This window comes from Balaenoptera musculus, chromosome 14, assembly GCF_009873245.2.
Source record: "Balaenoptera musculus isolate JJ_BM4_2016_0621 chromosome 14, mBalMus1.pri.v3, whole genome shotgun sequence".
Classification (NCBI taxonomy): domain Eukaryota; kingdom Metazoa; phylum Chordata; class Mammalia; order Artiodactyla; family Balaenopteridae; genus Balaenoptera; species Balaenoptera musculus.
The window spans coordinates 7716964-7735287 of record NC_045798.1 but is presented as its reverse complement, the minus strand read 5'-3'; the positions used below and the strand labels follow the sequence as shown (position 1 = coordinate 7735287).

Below are 18324 nucleotides of genomic sequence, written 5' to 3'. Positions count from 1 at the left end.
AAGTCTGTGCTGGCTATATTCCATTTAGTGAGCTGTCATACGTGGCTGAATTCTGAATCAAGTCATCTGGGTATGAATCCATCTGCTGATGCATGAACACATCTATTTTTAACTTCAGTTGTCTAATGGGTGGCAGTGCTTGGCATCTTCAGTTTTCTTGATTTTTAATTCTCCACGTACCTATAACATACCTATGGGGCCGACCTCATGAAGATATAGGGGAAGATGTCTACACAAAAATCCTCCCAGCACATTAAATTTGTCATTTTACAGAGATGTTTATTTAGCAAGTGAAGAAAAACTGAGAAGGAATTTTAGCTTCAGGTAATTAGTCATTCAAAAGCTGGGAGGCTTGATTTTAATTATGGATCAAAACACACACACACACACACACACACACACACACACACACATACACGTGCACTACAGCTAAAGTTCATCTTCTGGCCAAAGTCCACCAGCTCTTGACAAATCAGAAGATTTTACTTATGATGAAATCATCATAAGCCAAACCTTTTATTCCCAAGTGGTCACCACCTTCATTAGGGGCTATTTGGTTTCAGCATTTGTGTGGCCTGTCAGAGATAAGTTCAAGATCCTGTTCTTTCTCTTTTAAAGATTTTCATCCTTTCAAATTTTTTAAATCCTTGGTTTCTATTTAGAGCCCACAGTAAAGAAAATTAAAATAAGGAGTCAAAGAAATATCAAGATGACCTAAGATTTATAAAAATGATACTTGTTCAATGTTTTAAAACCTGCAAAATGATTTCATGTACATTTAATCCTCAAAGCCCAAGGAAGCTAATGTTATTATTTATATTTTAAAGATGACAAAATTGAAGCTCAGGTAAGTGAAAAGATTTGCCCCAAATCAAGTAAGTTGTAGAACCAAGAGAACTGGAGTTAAAACTGGCAGACAGACCTCAGTTGTGATTTGAATATAGGAACACCTCTTTCAATTTTTCTTTAGACCAGAGGGGATATGTACATTTCATAGAAGAAGAAGGCTCTAACAGCCCAACTTCTGGACATACTCTAAGGAATAATTCCAAAAATACCTACAAATATAATTCTCACAATTTTTAAAGATGCTTTTCTTTCTACGTTATAAGATAGATGTCTTGCAACAGAAAAGGAGACTGTCGCAGTTTTAAAACTGAGAGGCAAACATTGCTAATATTGACTTGCAGACATTCTACTTAGGAATCTATCATAAACCTATTAATTACCATGCTAAATATATTCTAGATTTATTACTGTGCCAGGTGAGTAATTAAAGGCAAAAATTAGATGGCTTATATCGTTTTCCCTGAGAGTCAAAAATTACACACCAGAGAGAAACCATTTTATTCTCTCTCTCCAACTAAAAATAGGAGCTGGCTCACCAAAATCAAGTTTTCCTAAAACCAGCTGAGTAAGTGACATAGAGGAAAAGGAACATTTAGTTGCAAATGCTGGGATTCCAGGGCAGAGGGCAACTTTCTGTAGGAGGTGGCTCCCGTTAGAACTCCTGGGTCTGCATAGGTGTCCTGGCAGGTGAAGAGAAACACCTGAAAAGCTCTAGAGGCCATGAAGATCCCAGGTACGTGCTAAACCTCGAAAAACAAACAGCTGCTCCTTCCCTAGCTCGGAGCACCGGGGAACAAGACTAAGGAACAGTAAAAGGACTGCTTTTTTCTTTTTAAGAAGCACTGTTCTCATGACACAGTACATTTATATCAGCTGGTCCCTGAAATGCGGCCAAGTCTCAGGCAGGGAACAATGAGTCACTGGGGGCGGGGGGCGCTTTCAACCCACTCCTCACACCTCCTTCCAGCAGCTTCCCACGTATGTCACCGCTGTGTCTCCCACTGCCCCTCCGTCCTGCTAAGAGTCCCGGCCTTGACCGGCCAAGTTACTGGCACAAGGCATGATTCTCGCAGCCCTGCTGGGCCAGGACAATCAGAAGCAGCGCAGGCCCTGTCTGCCCTGTGGTCTGGCTTCCCCTGGCCTGAACTCCCCGCTCAGGGATCAGAGACCCGGGAACCGGGCCCGGGGAGGAAGGCGCAGGTGAGGTGGACGGCAGCGCGGCCCACAGGCTTTTGCTCCCGCTCCCTTGCGGCCGGGGGCCCGAGGCTGAGCTTTCCTTATTCAATGGGGTCGTTCAAAGAAGGGCACGCAGAAAGAGCTTCCCTCTCGGCAGGGGTGAAACCACCCCACACGGAGTGGGGTGGGGGACATGACAGAGAGACTGAGTGAGGAGGGTGACACTTAAAGCTAGACCAGTGCGACGACCCTTACAGGAGACGCCCAGATAGCCCTGCAGGAGACAGGAATTCCACCTCTCAGCTGGGTCCCCTCTGGTCCCACCCCTCCACTACCCAGCACGGCCCAGAGAGCTCAGAGTGGGGTGATGGCAGAGGGGGCGTGGTGAGGGTATCTTCTCCCGACGCTCAGATCCTCCCTCACCAGCTGCCTTTGTGACGCAGATGATGGGCTCCAGACACTCAGGTGAGCAGAGCTACTGTGTCACCGGGGAGCGGGGAGGACCCTGAACTGTAGCTGAACCCATCCTCTCTGAACTGATTTGAATTCGTTTTTCCTATCACAGTGACCGTTTCTATTTGTGCCCTTTGCCTTCGGCAGACCAGGAGATTCAAGCCTCTCCTGGTGGCCGGTCACCACAACTGTGCACGTACACATCGGTGTAAAAGGAACCGTTGGGAGCTGTTTAAACACCACCCAGAGAAACATCACTAAAACCAAGACTGACAAAAGGATCCACCATCAATGTCGTGAGCTGTCCATCCCCTCAGATGAGCAGCTCAGATGAGATCATTTCTAGGAGGATTTTAAGAACTCTCAGAAGAACTAGACATAGTATACTAATTTAATCCGAGCTTGATCAACACATAGTATTGAGGATGGTGACCTGGGAACAGCAGTTTGGAACTGGTGCTTTTGTTTGTGTTTGAATCTCATCTATTCGTTTGATCAAAACTGGAAATAAATAATACAAACCCTCGGAGGGCAGGGTCCACATGCAATTCACCTTTGTATCCTTCCTAGCTTAACTGTACCTAGAACAAAGGACATACTCAAATGTTCACCAGATTAGTTGGCTTTGAATTTTAGGTTCACATGGCTGATACAGTATAGTTCTCAGAACAGATAAGCAAAATGAAATCTACTCTGTAACTGTCACTTACAATGCCAGATAAATAACCACCTGCAATGATTATAAGAACCAAACTCGAAAGGTGGTATTGACAAAGGAAACATGGGCAGCCTGTGTGCCTGAAATCTAGGCAGCAGACTGATGGGTGAACCTTGTTTGGAAAGAGTCTCCCAAAATTCTGCTCTTTTAATTTCCACGCCAGATTAGATTACTCTTAAAATCAAGACTACTGACAATCTCAAAAGTACATGCTTTTTTTTTTTCCCTATAGAAAGAGTTTTGAGGGATTGATTCACAGAGGGTCTGATGTTTCCTAATGTTGAGATTAGCTACCATGTAAGCATACTACTTTAAAAAGCTCTGGGCGGGCTTCCCTGGTGACGCAGTGGTTGAGAATCCGCCTGCCAATGCAGGGGACACGGGTTCGAGCCCTGGTCTGGGAGGATCCCACATGCCGCGGAGTGGCTGGGCCCATGAGCCACAATTGCTGAGCCTGCGCGTCTGGAGCCTGTGCTCCGCAACAAGAGAGGCCGCAATGGTGAGAGGCCCATGCACAGCGATGAAGAGTGGCCCCCGCTCTCCGCAACTGGAGAAAGCCCTCACACAGAAACGAAGACCCAACACAGCCAAAAATTAAATTAATTAATTAATTAATTAAAAAAAAAAAAAAAAAAAGCTCTGGGCTTCCCTGGTGGCGCAGTGGTTGAGAATCTGCCTGCCAATGCAGGGGACACGGGTTCGAGCCCTGGTCTGGGAAGATCCCACATGCCGCGGAGCAACTCGGCCCGTGAGCCACAACTACTGAGCGTGCGCGTCTGGAGCCTGTGCTCCGCAACAAGAGAGGCCACGACAGTGAGAGGCCCGCGCACCGCGATGAAGAGTGGCCTCCGCTTGCCACAACTAGAGAAAGCCCTCGCACAGAAACGAAGACCCAACACAGCCAAAAATAAAATAAATAAATAAATTAATTAAAATACTTATTAAAAAAAATAAAAAATTTAAAAAGCTCTGATTCCCCTTGGATTTTCATAAGGCTTTACCAAGTCACATTTGAATTCCAGCTGTCCTAACTCATCAGCCAGCACACATTTCATTTTGATCCTGTAACTTAGCTATAGTTCTGACTTCACAGTGTAACGTTACAGGGGTGACTTCTCGGGTTTGCAACAGCGTTCGGGGGGCAGGAGGGAGACTATTACTTTTGACTACGTACTTGTCAAGTATTCTAAAAATAATTAGCATTGTTTTCCCTTTTGCAATTTTAAATTAGTGCCATAATTTCTCTCAAAGGAGGTAAACTTACATTTCTTTCTTGAATTCTTCCATTTTTTGGTTCTCTACAGTCAGAAGTTCTTTTGATTTGTTCAGCTCTTCCATATTTTTCAAGTTGTTTTCTTTAAGTGTATCCAACTTAAACACCAAGAGAAAAAAACTTGATGAAATTATTTCATTTTCCAATCACATGACTGGATAGACAAATCATTCATGAAAAGGTGCATTAGAAAGGTGAAATTAGTCATTTGCAAAACAAACAAACAAACAAAAAGATCACCTGGGTGAAGAGATTATAAATGATCAAGTCTATTATAAACTGCAACCTCCCCCTTACTTTAGTCAGACATGTCCTGTACACCTGGCCAAAATGTCAAACTAAATTGCTACATAAATTAAAGCAAAAGTTTTCTTTCACCTTGTATACAATTCTCAAAATTTATCATTGAACTTGCTATTCATGTATAATCCATCTTAAAAAAAAAACCAAAAAGAAATTGCAAAGGCATGCCATCAGCAAGAATTAATTCTCTGGAATGAAAATAAACCACTTTCTTCCCCAAAGACTAGTCATTTAGGATAAGATGTTTTTCAATGTCAGTACCAAACTTCTATGGTCCTCATTATAAAAATTATTGGGATATTTGTAGATAGGAAAAGATTCAGTTATTCATCTCAACTTCAATCTGAAAAGGAAAAGGTCATGTAGTGAGACTGAAAACCACTCACTCACATTCAGCCCCATCACCTGCCCATGGGGGACACAGCCAGCCTAGGTCCTGGCCCCTGGTGGGAAAGCCAGACACATTACTAGAATGAGTGGGGATGTGACCGACCACAGGCTCTGGCAGGTGGCTGGAGTTCGAGGTGTGCATCCCCCAAGGATGGGGAGCTCTTCACGGGTGATCCATTACACAGGGTGTGCTTCTGGCGCCTTGCTGGCTTTCTAGGACGTGTATCGTTATCTCTACAGCCAAAGGTGCTTCTGTCCTGTCACCTGCTACCAGTCAGGAGCCCTAGAAAGTGTCTTGCTAGTTTCAACACCACCATCTCCCTTGTAATGCCCCCTAACATTCCAGATTCATGGAACGTTCAGTGGGTCCGAAAACTGATCCCTCCAGTCTGTATTCTGGCTGTAACAAGACACCAAGGGGTATGGTTTAGAAGCACATGGTTCTCCCTGAATCTATCTTCAAAGGTTAGAGACATTCCCTAAAATCTTCTCATTTACTTTACTTTCTAATTTTGGTTATCACCTATTATTTTTGATGCCTTTATATTTTCAGCTGATGTCCTCTTCTGTTAGGACTGTCAATTTCCTAAACGCACTCTTTTCTTTTTTTTTTTTAATTTTTATTTATTTATTTTTCTTTTTTTATACAGCAGGTTCTTATTAGTCATCAATTTTATAAACATACTCTTTTCTATGTCAAGTTTTATTTACCCTATAATTATCTCAAAATGTTCATGTCTTTATGGCTTTCAATCATTGACCTTCCATCATGAGAAGGTCTGATCTTTATAGCAGCTATTCAATGCGGCTCTCCGGATTTTCCCTGGCTTTAATTTCTTAACCTCTTACCTGACTATCGCTTTAAAAAGCATTTCAAGTTCTACAAAACTTCACATAACTATTTCGGCGAAGCAATCTGCTTGAGATTTATGTAACAGCTTTCCAAAGAAAGAAAGGGTTGGTATGAGCTGGGGGTGGGGGTACTGGGAATCAAAGGAAGGTGCAAGAATAAGAAATGCTACTTCTGGACAGAATCAAAATTATCTTGAGGCCGCAAATCTATCCAAGACCCAGAAGTGACTGATTCAAAATGAGACAAAAGGGAACCAGTACTGAATTAGGCCAAGAAAAAGGCCTATGTCAAACTCAGGGCTGCGGGATGGAATTCAGTGGCTCAAAGTTGGGAGAAAGTTGAGAAAAAAAGCATGTGTGATTTAAGATAAAAAAATACAAAAGCTGGAGAATGTTATCAGTACCTCCTCTCATTAGTTCTATCACTGAACAATTATCACAGAAAGCCACGCTGTTAGGGTTTTCCCCTCCTTTTTTAAAGGTTGATCCTACTAAATAAGTAATGAAGTAATACACTTTATTTAACATTATCATCCCGGTGTACGTTCGACTCCACTAACATAGATCCAACCTGTGTAAGGCCACACTTCAAAAAATAAACAATCCTGAGTTAGTGATCAAACACTCCATGAAGTCGGTAAGCTGTCCTTTGTACAAAAAGCCATTTAAATCTGATTACTTCGTTCTGCAGTTTTTCATTTGTTTGCTTGGAATCCTCCAAGGAGGCCAGAGTTTCTGTCTTCTCTTTGGTCATCTGTTCCATTATCTGCATGGCATCTTCTGTTGTTTGAGCAGCCTAAATACGAGAAAGCACTGTGAGAAATGAGGGCACCCCTCACCAACCCGCGGAGGTGACTAACGCTCAGGCCATAGGGCTCAGGGTCTGTGTGGTGAAGGGAATCACACAGAGACAGCGAGCCAATCACTGATCCCATGCCGAAGCAGACAGACCAAGACATCAAAGGTCTTTACTCCGAAGCAGAACAAAGTTATAGACCCTTTTTGTGCCATTTTTTCAACAGGCTAACTGTAATATGCAATTTGTGTTTCTTCAGACCCCTCTAAACCTACATTTTCTAAGTTCCAAGTTCCACTAACAACAGTGCTCACTATTCTGACTTATGTTTGAGGGAAATGCTTAGCAATAATACAGAGTAACATCCTTATGTGGCCGAATTTTCTCTTCATCATATTTATTGTTAAAAATTTAAAACACTATTCTTGCTATCTCAAATTCGGGGAATTCGGGGAATTCCAAGATCACTTGGAATTTAGGTTGGGAACTTCTCAAATAAAAATAAAAATTATTTGGGCAATTACAGTGTAAGGCTCAAGCGTTTAATGAGAAGCACTGAATGACAAAGTCGATGAGAAGCTGTAGGTAATGAACATAAGCATGGCTGTGAATAAAAAAGATAACATGCATATGGAAACAAATCCTTAGCTGATAAGATATTGAAAAAAATCACCTAAGTGAGTTAAAATCTTTTTAGGCACTTGCTTATTACAATTTCATGTGGTCTAATAAAATTTATGGGAATTCTGCCTTTATACCTTCCCTGTTACCAACTGTGGAGATTTCCCTGGAATCTTCCAATTCCAAATGAAGAGACACAATGAAACAATTAAAAGTCACATAGAAGATACATTGTTTTAACGTGCCCATTTTACTATTGTTCTTAAGCCTTTAAGAACCACGGTTGCCTTTTTCACAAAAAAATTCTCCCTACGTTAAAAAAATCTATCCTTTTTATTCACAGTTTGCAATTTTTTCTAATGGAGAGGGACAACTGCTATTAGACATTTAGTAAAGAGTTGCCCTTTCAGGTGGTGACAAAGAGCTTGAGATATCTAAGCCAGTGATTAAATGGGGTGGGTCTCCTTCTTTGGAAACAAAGACAAATCCCTCAGCCACTGCAGGGTTAGTGCACAGGGTTAGGCCAGGTGCTCAGCACTTGAACCTCCCACTTTACCGTAAAGGACTGCAGAGTCTCGAGCTCTCTAATTTTAAGAGTGAGCTTGCTCTTGTCTTTCCTCAAAATACGGTTTTCACTTTGAGATTCTAGCAGGTTGACTGAGATATGGCTGTTGGTTTTGGCCAACTGGCTGATCTCTTTCTGAAGGATGAAGTAGCTTTCGGCCAGCTTCTCCTTCTCCTTCAGGAGCTCGTCCTTCTTCAGCATCAGCTCTCTGTTCTCAGCCAGGAGGTTCTTGTTGTCCTGCATCACCCTGGCCCGCTCGGCCAGGGTCACCTCGTGGTTCAGCCGCAGGTCATCCAGCATCTTGGTGAGGCAGCTGTGCAGCTCCTGCAGTTCCAGCTTGGATTTGGACAAGGCAGCAAAATCGCTCTTCAGAGTCTCTATGCTGGCGGCCAGCTGAGCCGTCTCTGCGCTCAAGAGTTCCTTCTCCTTAACAATCTCCGCCACTTTCTGCTCTGAGTTGGCCTTGCCTTGGATTAGCACAAAGTTCTCGGACTGGAGCTCCCTGGTGCACACCCTCAGCTCCCCCACCTCCTGCTCCAGGAGAACCACTCTCCCGTGGAGTTGGCTGTTTTCACACAAGGATGACTCTTTGTCCTGGGTCCTGGCTTCTTTCTCCAGGACTAGGGACTGCTGCATCATGTGGATCTTCTCATTTAACTTCTGACACTCTTCTTGCAGGTTCAACCCCTCCTTCAGCAAGATGTTCTTTTCGGAACAGCAAGCCTTGAGTTCAGCGTTCAAACTCTCCTTTGCTTGCAGTACGTTAGCGTGTTCTTTCTCTAGAGTCTTTTTGGCATTTTGAGCCTCTTTCAGCATCAAAGCGAGATCACGCCTGGTGGCTGCGAGTCCTTGGTTTTCCTTTTTTCTCTCTTGAAGCTCTCTCTTCAGGGCATCGAGATTACCGAGCAGTTTCATCTTCTCGTGCACAATGATTCTTCTGTTTGCAGACTCCTGATCGTATTTCTTTTTAAGGTCTTCTATGGCTTTGACGGAGTTCTCCCTTTCTGCAAGTAAATCTGTATTTTGCATTTCCAGTACAGATTTTTCTTTCAAGAGACTATCCTGCTGCTTTTTGAGCTTAGTGATTTTCTGACAAACCACCTCCTTCTCGGAAGTCAGGTAAGTGACCTTCTCGTTCAGGTTCATCTCGATGTGGGCAGCCTCTTCCGGGCATTTGTTGAGTTTTTCAGTGATGAGCCTGTTTTCATTTAGAAGTTCTTCTTTTTTGGCCAAGAGCCTTCTCTCGGACGAGGCCAGGGTTTCTCTTTCACGCAGAAGCTGGACGCGCTCGGAGTCTGTGATCTCCCGACTGGTCTTCATTTCTTCCAGCAGCGTGGTGAGGCTTGTGTTTGTGGCCTGAAGTTGCAGAGTCTCCAGCTCGGCCTCCCTCAGAGCCTTGCTGGCCTCCTGCAGCTGCGCGCGGAGCCCACTGGCTTCCGTGCTGAGCAGATGTTTGACCTGGAGGGCAGCCTCCAGGCTGGCATTCAGCTTTTCCTGATCTTGAAGCAGCATGTCCTTCTCAAACTGCAGATCTTTGCTGTTTTGGAGGAGATGGTCTCTTTCGATCTTTAAGGCTATGCACATGTTATCAAGACCTGACTGTTTCTCCAAAGCTGACTTTTTCTCAGTTGTGAGATTTTCCATCTCCTGCACCAAGCTTTTCTGATCTTTGACTAGCTCCTCATAGGAGCTCTGAAGCTTCTGAATAATTTCATCTTTATCTTCAGCCAACGCAAGGTTTTCAGTTACAAGCTTCTTGATGTGATCCTCCAGGTGATCTTTTTCTTCCAGATTCTTCTTAGACTCAGCCATCAGAATATCTTGGCTGAACTGGAGTTCCTCTGTGAGTGCCTGCAAGCTTGCTTTGGAAGCCTGCAAAGACTCATTTTCCATATTTATCTTCAAGAGTTCTTCCTGTGCGTTATTGATTTCTTTAAGTAATTTCTCTCTCTCAACAGCCAAAGCTGCTTTATTGAGCTGCTCCTGCTGATAAAGCTTTTCGGCATCTTGCTTTTCTTCTAAGACTTTCTCCTTTTCTAAATTAAGAGTTTCGTTTACTGACCATAGCTTCTGTTGGTCTTCCTGAAGTAAAGTTATTTTGGCCTCCACCTCTACAAGCTTTGACAAAAGTGAGCCTTTTTCTAACTTTAAAGCATTTCCCTCCTGTGCAAGAAGCTGCTTCTCTGATTTCAGACCCCTCAGCTCTTCTGACATTAGTTCAATTTCTTTTTTGGCTGATGTTAATAAGTAAGTTAGCGACTACAGAAACAAAAGATGGAAAGAATGGAAACAAAATGAAATCAAGCAGACAAATGCAAGCTCGAATAACTTAATGTAACCTAAACCATAAAAGTTAAAAAAATTTTTACAATAAATGTCATAGAAACTATCTGGATAACAGGGGAAAGAAACTCGATGAACAGAGCCCATAAAAGGATAATGCAAAGCAAGTTTAGCTTTGCAAAGTGCTGATATATCTATTGGTTTATCTTTGAAACAACTTTTGAAGTATTCCTGATAGACACCTAGAAGATACAAACAGTAGTTTGACTTTGATGTCAGGGCATGAAATTCTTTCCTGCCACTCCAATTATCCAATTGTTTCTACTGTAGAAGGGATTCATAGAATTTTTTAAAACACAATCTAAAGAACTACAAAAAGTGAGTATACTTTAACCAAAAAAGAGGAGGAAGAGCAAGGTATTATAAACTGTTGCTTTTCAAACTAAATGAAGAGCCTTACTTACTAAAGGACCTGGCCTGAGACTGATTTAGCTTCAATATTACATATAACTTAGTAAAAATACAGACTAATTTTCTAGTCTTTGGCAACCAAAATAAATGGGCTTTAAAAAAGTGTATTGGTTTATAAAGTAAATTGACCACAATGTCTCTACCAGCGCTGTCCAGAACTTTCCGCAATGATACAAATGGACTTTATCTGCGCTGTCCATTGTGGTAGCCACTAACCACACGTGCAGTGCTCGCGACTGAGAGGATGAATTTATAACTTGAACTAATTTAGATTTAAATGGCCACACGTAGCTAGTGGCTACTGTACTGGACGGCACAGCTATAGTTCACTGGCTCTTAAACGAGCGAACATGGGAGCACTGTGGGCTCCACGAATCTCCTGAGGTTTCATCTAAAACTGGTTGAGTGCATATACCAGCTTTCCTGGGGAAAATATCTTAAGGTTTCATCAGATTCTCAAAAGAGTCTGTTGAGCCCCTGCTGTTGACAACATTGAGATTCACGGAAATCGGAGATGCAGACAACTCTGGAGGGGGAACAACCCTGGCATTTTAACCAAATGATCCTTATAAAAACAACAACAACAACAACAAACACAATTAATGAGCCTTCACACAAACCACTAGAATGCTGTGGTTTGGGCAGGCTGCAACATTTTAAGGGAAACACTAAAAAACTAGAGTCTGTCCAGATAAAGGGAACCACAAGGACAAAAACTCTGGAAATGATATCAAGTTGTTAAATGGTTCATAAACCTGGAGACACATCGCAGGGAAAAGAGAAAGCTTTGATGGACAGCATGTAGAAGAAAGAAAATTTAGGCATCTTATACATGACATGTATTACATGTCATGCTACACTTAATTTTATAAGTTTTAAATGGGCTCTGTTTCAAGTCCTATGTATGCTCTTTTCTATTTTCTGTCTACTAAACTCATATATATATATATAAACATTTCTCTGACACATTAAAAATAATTAAAGACAAGTATTTGCTTTTCTTTGAGCAATTTAGATGGGAGTTAGGAGGGTTGAACTTCATTACGTTACCAGAGTCAAAAAACATATTGGGACACTGATACGATCCTGACACCATACAATGAAAATCAGTGTATCAAGTTCTACTCTACTTAGCAGTAGGATGTTTTCTCACAGCCCTTAAATCCAGCTTCCTTGTTGATGAGCTCGTAGTGCCTTCCTGGGGACATGCGAGAGCCCTCTCTAGAGCTCTCCCTTCTACTTTATCCTCTAAGAGCTCTGTTCCTCCAACCAGGCTCCATTCCCTGCCCACCTGCCTCACGTGGCCTCTGCCTCTTGCTTTTCTGCAAGATGTCTCTCCTAACCCTGGTGCAAGGTGGCAGCAAGATGGCCAAGGTTAGAGGAACATGCTTTCCCGCAACAAAGAGTCTACTACAGGCAGGCAGACAGAGGTCAGGCAACAGCAGACTCTTCGTGACAGCTGGGGAGCAAGCCGCGTAGGGGGTGGTGGCCACACAGTACATTCGGGGGAAAGACCTGTAGCCGTCACCCTCCCTGAGAAGGAACAGCGGCTGGTACAAAGCACTTGAAGATACAGGACATGTAATTCGCCCTCCTGCCACGCACTCTGAGGGCCGACACTGGTAACGGCCACTGAACCCGTCCCACGTGCTGCTGCTTTCTAAGCCCCCTTGCAGCCTTGACGCGGAACGCAAGCAAACTGTAATTCGACCACACGATTCTCGCCACCACGTACTCTGGCTTTGTCGGTTTGCCGTCTCAGCTCCTCCATCTCCTGCAGCAAGTCACTGTTCTCCTTTTGTGCGGCCTTCAGCCGCTCCCCTGTGTCCAACAGCATCTTCTGGAGGTTCTGCAGCACTTCTTCATGCTTGGCCTGTGTCTCAGAACTGGCTTCTTCATACCTGGCTTCCAGCTCTTGACACTCGTTGTGGCTCATTTGCATTTTCTTTTCCTGCAGACACCCCGAGTCAGGAGTGAGTCATCTGGCCATGTCTGTTCTGCCCCCCAACCTCCCCTGCCAGCCAGCAGTCCCACTGATTCTCTCCTTACCAGGTCTGACAATTTTTTCAGCAGTTCTTTCTTTTCTTCCTCATGCTTTTTAGCTGCTTCTTGCTGGCTCTGTTCAGCTTTGAGAGTTACTTCCCCGATACTTTTCTGCAGAAGACTTGCATTTTCATTAGCCTTGGTAAGTTTTAGCTGTAATTCTTCTACATTTCTAGAACAAGTTTCAATACAAGGCGTCAGATTTTTCAAAAGAGTACTTTAAATTCTAGAGTTGTACTTTAAAATATTAATAATAATTGTCTTAATGATTATAAATGTTATGAGCAATTAGTAACATCTGAAATAAGCAAAAAACAAAAACAAAAACAAAAACTGACTTGTCCTGAAGAATAATTTTAACAATTGTGATGGTTACAAATACCTTAGAGTAACTACTCCTCTAACTGTGAACATTTATTATTTTATGTCAGTAGATCAATAAGGAAAAATGAGTGAAAAGTAAGCACATTAGAGGAGGTAAGTATTTCGAGGTTTCCAAATTTTAGCAGACTAGATTATCAAAGATTCATTTTGGGGTCGCTTGAGAACAGAAGATACGAAAATAACAATAATGTGACGTTCTAGCTCAAAGAGAACCACGTGATCCCACAAAGATGTACGAGGGCCATCAACCTGGAGAAAAGGCTGGCTCATGGACCGGAGAACAGGAAGGAAACTTGGACAGTGCCTCTGGATAAGCACCGACAGAAATGCAACTTCTCCAAGGCTCTGTGCCACAACCGCCTGGGCAGCTGTGCCCACCTCACAGCAGGTCTGCCACAGTCGGCCAACCAAGGCCCATCTGCCCGTCACCCACCAACGCTGAGCCGTGCGTGAGTGCACGGCTGGACGTAAACTAACTCTGCCAAGTATTAATGCTTTCAGAATCAGAAGTCTACCGGGGCTAATATGTCCTCTAAAAGTTTTTGCCTTATAAAATAAACATTTGATTTTTATAGGGCAGCCATTAAAAGAAAAAAAAATCAAAGCAATGAGAGTCTCAGAATAAAGACGAGAAGAGAGATTACGATTAAAGAAGCTTTAGGGGCTTCCCTGGTGGCGCAGTGGTTGAGAGTCTGCCTGCCGATGCAGGGGACACGGGTTCGAGCCCTGGTGTGGGAAGATCCCACATGCCGTGGAGCGGCTGGGCCCGTGAGCCACGGCTGCTGAGCCTGCGCGTCCGGAGCCTGTGCTCCGCAACAGGAGAGGCCGCGATGGTGGGGGGCCCGCGCACTGCGGTGAAGAGTCGCCCCCGCTCTCCGCAACTGGAGAAAGCCCTCGCACAGAGACGAGGACCCAACACAGCCAAAAATAATTGATAAATAAAAATAAATAAATAATTAAAAAAAAAAAAAGAAGCTTTAGCGCTAAGGAAGTAGGGTGTAGTGATGAAGAGCAGCAAGGGCTCTGGGACCAGACCACCTAGATCCGAAACCTCAGGCAAGTTACTTAACCTCATTAAGCCTCAATTTCCTTTTCTTTAAAATAGGAACAATAATACACTCACCTCAGAGGATTATTAATTAGGAGAACTAGAAAATATACTCTACACAAAGCTGTTAGCAGAGCGTGTGGCACGTGATCAGTTCTTCACACGTGTTATCTATCATCCCACTGAAATAGGTTAAAATATATATATATATTTTTTTCTCTTCTCTAGTTGAGGCGCAAGAGCTCAGTAGTTGTGGTGCATGGGCTTAGTTGCCCCATGGCATGTGGGATCCTAGTTCCCTGACCAGGGTTCGAACCCGCATCCCCTGCACTGTAAGGCAGATTCTTTACCACTGGGCCACCAGGGAAGTCCCTAAAAATATTTTTAACTGCCTGTAAAAGATGTTATTGCCGTTGGTAAACTACTACCTTTTCTTTACAAGTCACCAGAAAGTCTGCAATACACTGCGATAACAGAGAAAGAATGAGATTCAGGCAACTTTAAAACCTAACAGTCCTTAAGATTTCAGCTCCCCTCCCACCCAGACCTTGCTTGAGGGCCTAACCCAAAGCAGGCGCTCTTATTAATACTCATACATACCTTTCTTTCAGACGTAATTCATCATTCATTTTTGTCAGCTGAGAAGAACTATCTCCTGACATTTTCATTATTACTGCAATGTCGTTTTCCAGTTTTTCCTTCGTCTTTATCAACTGTTCTTCCCTTTCCTCTCTCTCTCTAAATTGTGCCTCCATATCTGAATATATATAGAAAAAAATAGCACTGTTGTGTTATAATCAACAAAAATGTATTACCTACACCCTGTATGCCAAGCCTTGCTCTGGGAATATGTGCATATAGCAATCCCTGCTCTCATGAAAATTACATTCTAGCAAAGAAGACAGACAATAAACAAGATAAATAAAGAGAATAAATAGTACAATAGATAGTGGTTAAGTGCTAAGAGGGAGAAAAATACAAGCGGAGAAAGGAGTCAGGAAGGAGTCGGGGAGGTTAAAATCTTAGAGAGAGCCTCTCTGAGACGGTGACATTTAAGTAAAACCCTGAGGGAAGTGAGGGAAGAGGAATGCAGGCAGAGGGGAAAGCAAGTGCAAAGGCCCCGAGGCAGGAACATGCTTGACAATCAAGTATCACCAAGGAGGCCAATATGGTTGCAGTGGAAGGAACAAGGGGAAGAAGAGTACAGGATGAAATCATAGAGATAAGAGGACCTGATGACAGTAAGGACCACAGCTTTTACTGTGAGTGAGATGGGAGCCACTGGGCCATTCTGACCAGAGAAGTGACATGATCTGACTTGATGTTGAAAGGATCCCCCTGGCTGCTGGGCTGAGAACGGACTGAAGGGGTCAGAGCAGAAGCAGGCAGCCCAGGTGGCCAGCTGCTACTACAGCTTCGATTAAAGATGCTGGTTGACTCGGATCAAGGACAGCAGGGGGAGTAGTGAGATGGGGTGGATTCTGACTTGTTTGAAAACAAGGCAGAGAGAATTCGCTAAGGTTTACAGACCTCAAACAAGTATTTTATCACAATATAACACGAGTGAAGAATTTATGCCTGAATAGTAATATGCTGTAACAACACACTAAAATTATCTCAAATCCTAGGAAGCCTACTACATTTAATGTGTAGAGACGTCTTCTTACCTGTTAAATTTTCTCTCAACTTCTCCAATTCAGAAGACAGCACATTAAACTGTTCCTCTTTTTGGTGTAATTTATTTACAGTTTCTATTTGGGATGAAGTTAAAAGTTTAATACATTTCATAGTTAATAAGCCATCTAAAGCTTGACTGTCTTAAAACCAAATCAAATCAAAAGCTTGAGATTTGGGATCACGGGAATACTAAAGAGTCCCATTACAAATCAAACCACTGAATAACGAACCTAAAGAAACAAGCAAGCAACTCTTTCTTGTCTCCCCAAATCTGTAGATTAGGCAGGCACCGGGCATCCCTTTTCCAGGCATCTCTTTCCTCCTTCCACTTAAAACTCAATAAAGCTATCAATGACTTAAGCTTAAGTAAGACAATACCTTTCCCAAGTACACCTACATTTTAATATGGAGCAAGCTTTAAGTCAAAAAGAAGAAAGAATGAATGGGAGCTTGAGGCTTCAGGAAGCCAAGGGAACCCAGTATTACTGTGCGCTGCAGGAACTTCCAGGGTGGTGAAATTAGGCTACAGGCAGCATCTATTTTTATGCACCAAAGGCCAGCTCCAGCTTGAGAACAAGAGAGCTGCTCATACTCTGCTAAGACATACCTTGCATACTTCTCTGAACACAGACTGCCTGCTCTGAAGCATCAGCAAAATTTTCTTTCTAAAGAAAAAGAAGTGGACGTTCAGAATAGAAAGATTTCAGATTATAAAAATAAAAAGTTTCTATGACTACAACATTATCTATTTTTTGTTGCTAGTTTTGTTTCATTAAAGCTAACTTACGCTTAAAACATGTAGGCATCAATTACTACCGTATGCATACTGTGCACGTGTACACACGAGTGAGGTTTGCATGTGTGCTGCATGTGTGGGTATGCACATATGTCTGTACACGTGTGGATATGCACACATGTCAGTATATGCATGTGTGGATACACACGTGGTGCCACATGTATGCCTTTTCTTCATGTTGCAACCCTCAAGTAGCAGAACCTCTCTTCAGAAATCTGCCTGAGACAGTGAACAGAGTTCCGAAATTTGTTTTTTTTTTAATATTTTTTTTTCATTGAAGTATAATTGGTTTACAACGTTGGGTTAGTTTCAGGTGTACAGCAAAGTGATTCAGTTATATATATATTTTTTTTCAGCTTCTTTTCCCTAATAAGTTATTACAAAATATTGAGTATAGTTCCCTGTGCTACACAGTAGGTCCTTGTTGGTTATCTATTTTGTACATAGCAGTGTGTATACGTTAAACCCAAACTCCTAATTTATCCCTCCCCCCAGCCCTTCCCCTTTGGTAACCATAGTTTGTTTTCTATGTCTGTGGGTCTGAGTTCTGAAATGTTTTACATCTAAGAATAGTCAGAACCTAGTATCTTAAAACCAGATCTGTGTCAACTACCTTAAACCAAAAAGTCCATCGCTCACTCACTATCTTTTCTAAACATGACAGGAGGGCAAGATAAAACCACTCTCCTGATTTTCCTGAGATGAACTTTGAGCTAGATACACCAAGTGAATTTTTAAATGAGTCTTTCTAATTAATTAATATTTTAGTTTAAAAATGGGCTCACAAGCCACAAGTCCATCAAAGCCCACAAGTTGTCCACCTGTGTTGCTCCCAAAGCCAGACCTCAGGTGGCATGTTTTCAGAGGACGCAGAGGAATACTCTAACTTTAAAAAAAAGTAAGGCATCCTGAAAGTTTGGGGAGGAGGACAGAGAAATGACATGAAACTCAAAACACATTTTCTTAAAGGACACCATATTGAAAAATAGTAATTTCCAGGTCAACTTTTCTCAATATGTAGCTGAAATACACTGTATCATAACTGTCTGATAGAACTCTCTACAATGAAACTGTGCTGTTCAATTAGCAGCCACTGGCCACGTGTGGATTCTAAGCACTTAAAACATGGCTAGTGCAACTGAGGAACTGAATTTTATATTTTATTTAATTTTAATTAATTTAAATTTATGGAGCCATATATATAGACAGTAGCTACCATAATGAAGAGTGCGGCTATATAGTTAACATTTTAAAAGTAGAAATATGTAATATTGGCATTTAAATAAGAAAAAAAAAAAATCAAACACTTTTTTTTTTTTTTTTTTGGCCGTGTGTCATGTGGGATCCTAGCTCCACAACCAGGGATCAAACCCGTGTCCCCGAATTAGAAGCATGGAGTCTCAACTACTGGACCCCCAGGGAAGTCCAAAAATCAAACACTTTTATTCACCACAGGTATTAGCAGAGAAGTGTAAAACGTGGAGAACGGGAAGGTGCATGTAAGACCCAAGACAACTGACCCTTCATAGCTAATGTTTCTCTTATCAAGTTTTCTCCATGAGCCTACGCCTCTCCTTTCCCATGACGTGTGGGTATCACTGGCACCTGCCCGTGGTTATCAGCCTT

At 42.5% G+C, this 18324-nt stretch overlaps 1 protein-coding gene across 13 annotated transcripts in view; it reads right to left on the bottom strand.

Annotated features, from left to right (window-relative positions):
- Nucleotides 1–18324, bottom strand: part of CLIP1 (CAP-Gly domain containing linker protein 1) — a 125735-nt gene that overhangs the window by 31460 nt on the left and 75951 nt on the right. For all 13 annotated transcript variants that reach the window (XM_036823897.1, XM_036823890.1, XM_036823884.1 and 10 more), the window contains 7 exons: nt 16510–16567; nt 15893–15976; nt 14826–14982; nt 12800–12965; nt 12486–12701; nt 6694–6810; nt 4461–4567 (listed from right to left, as the gene is read on the bottom strand). In XM_036823897.1, coding sequence (XP_036679792.1) covers nt 4461–4567; nt 6694–6810; nt 12486–12701; nt 12800–12965; nt 14826–14982; nt 15893–15976; nt 16510–16567 — 905 coding nt within the window. The remainder of the gene's footprint in view (nt 1–4460; nt 4568–6693; nt 6811–12485; nt 12702–12799; nt 12966–14825; nt 14983–15892; nt 15977–16509; nt 16568–18324) is intronic.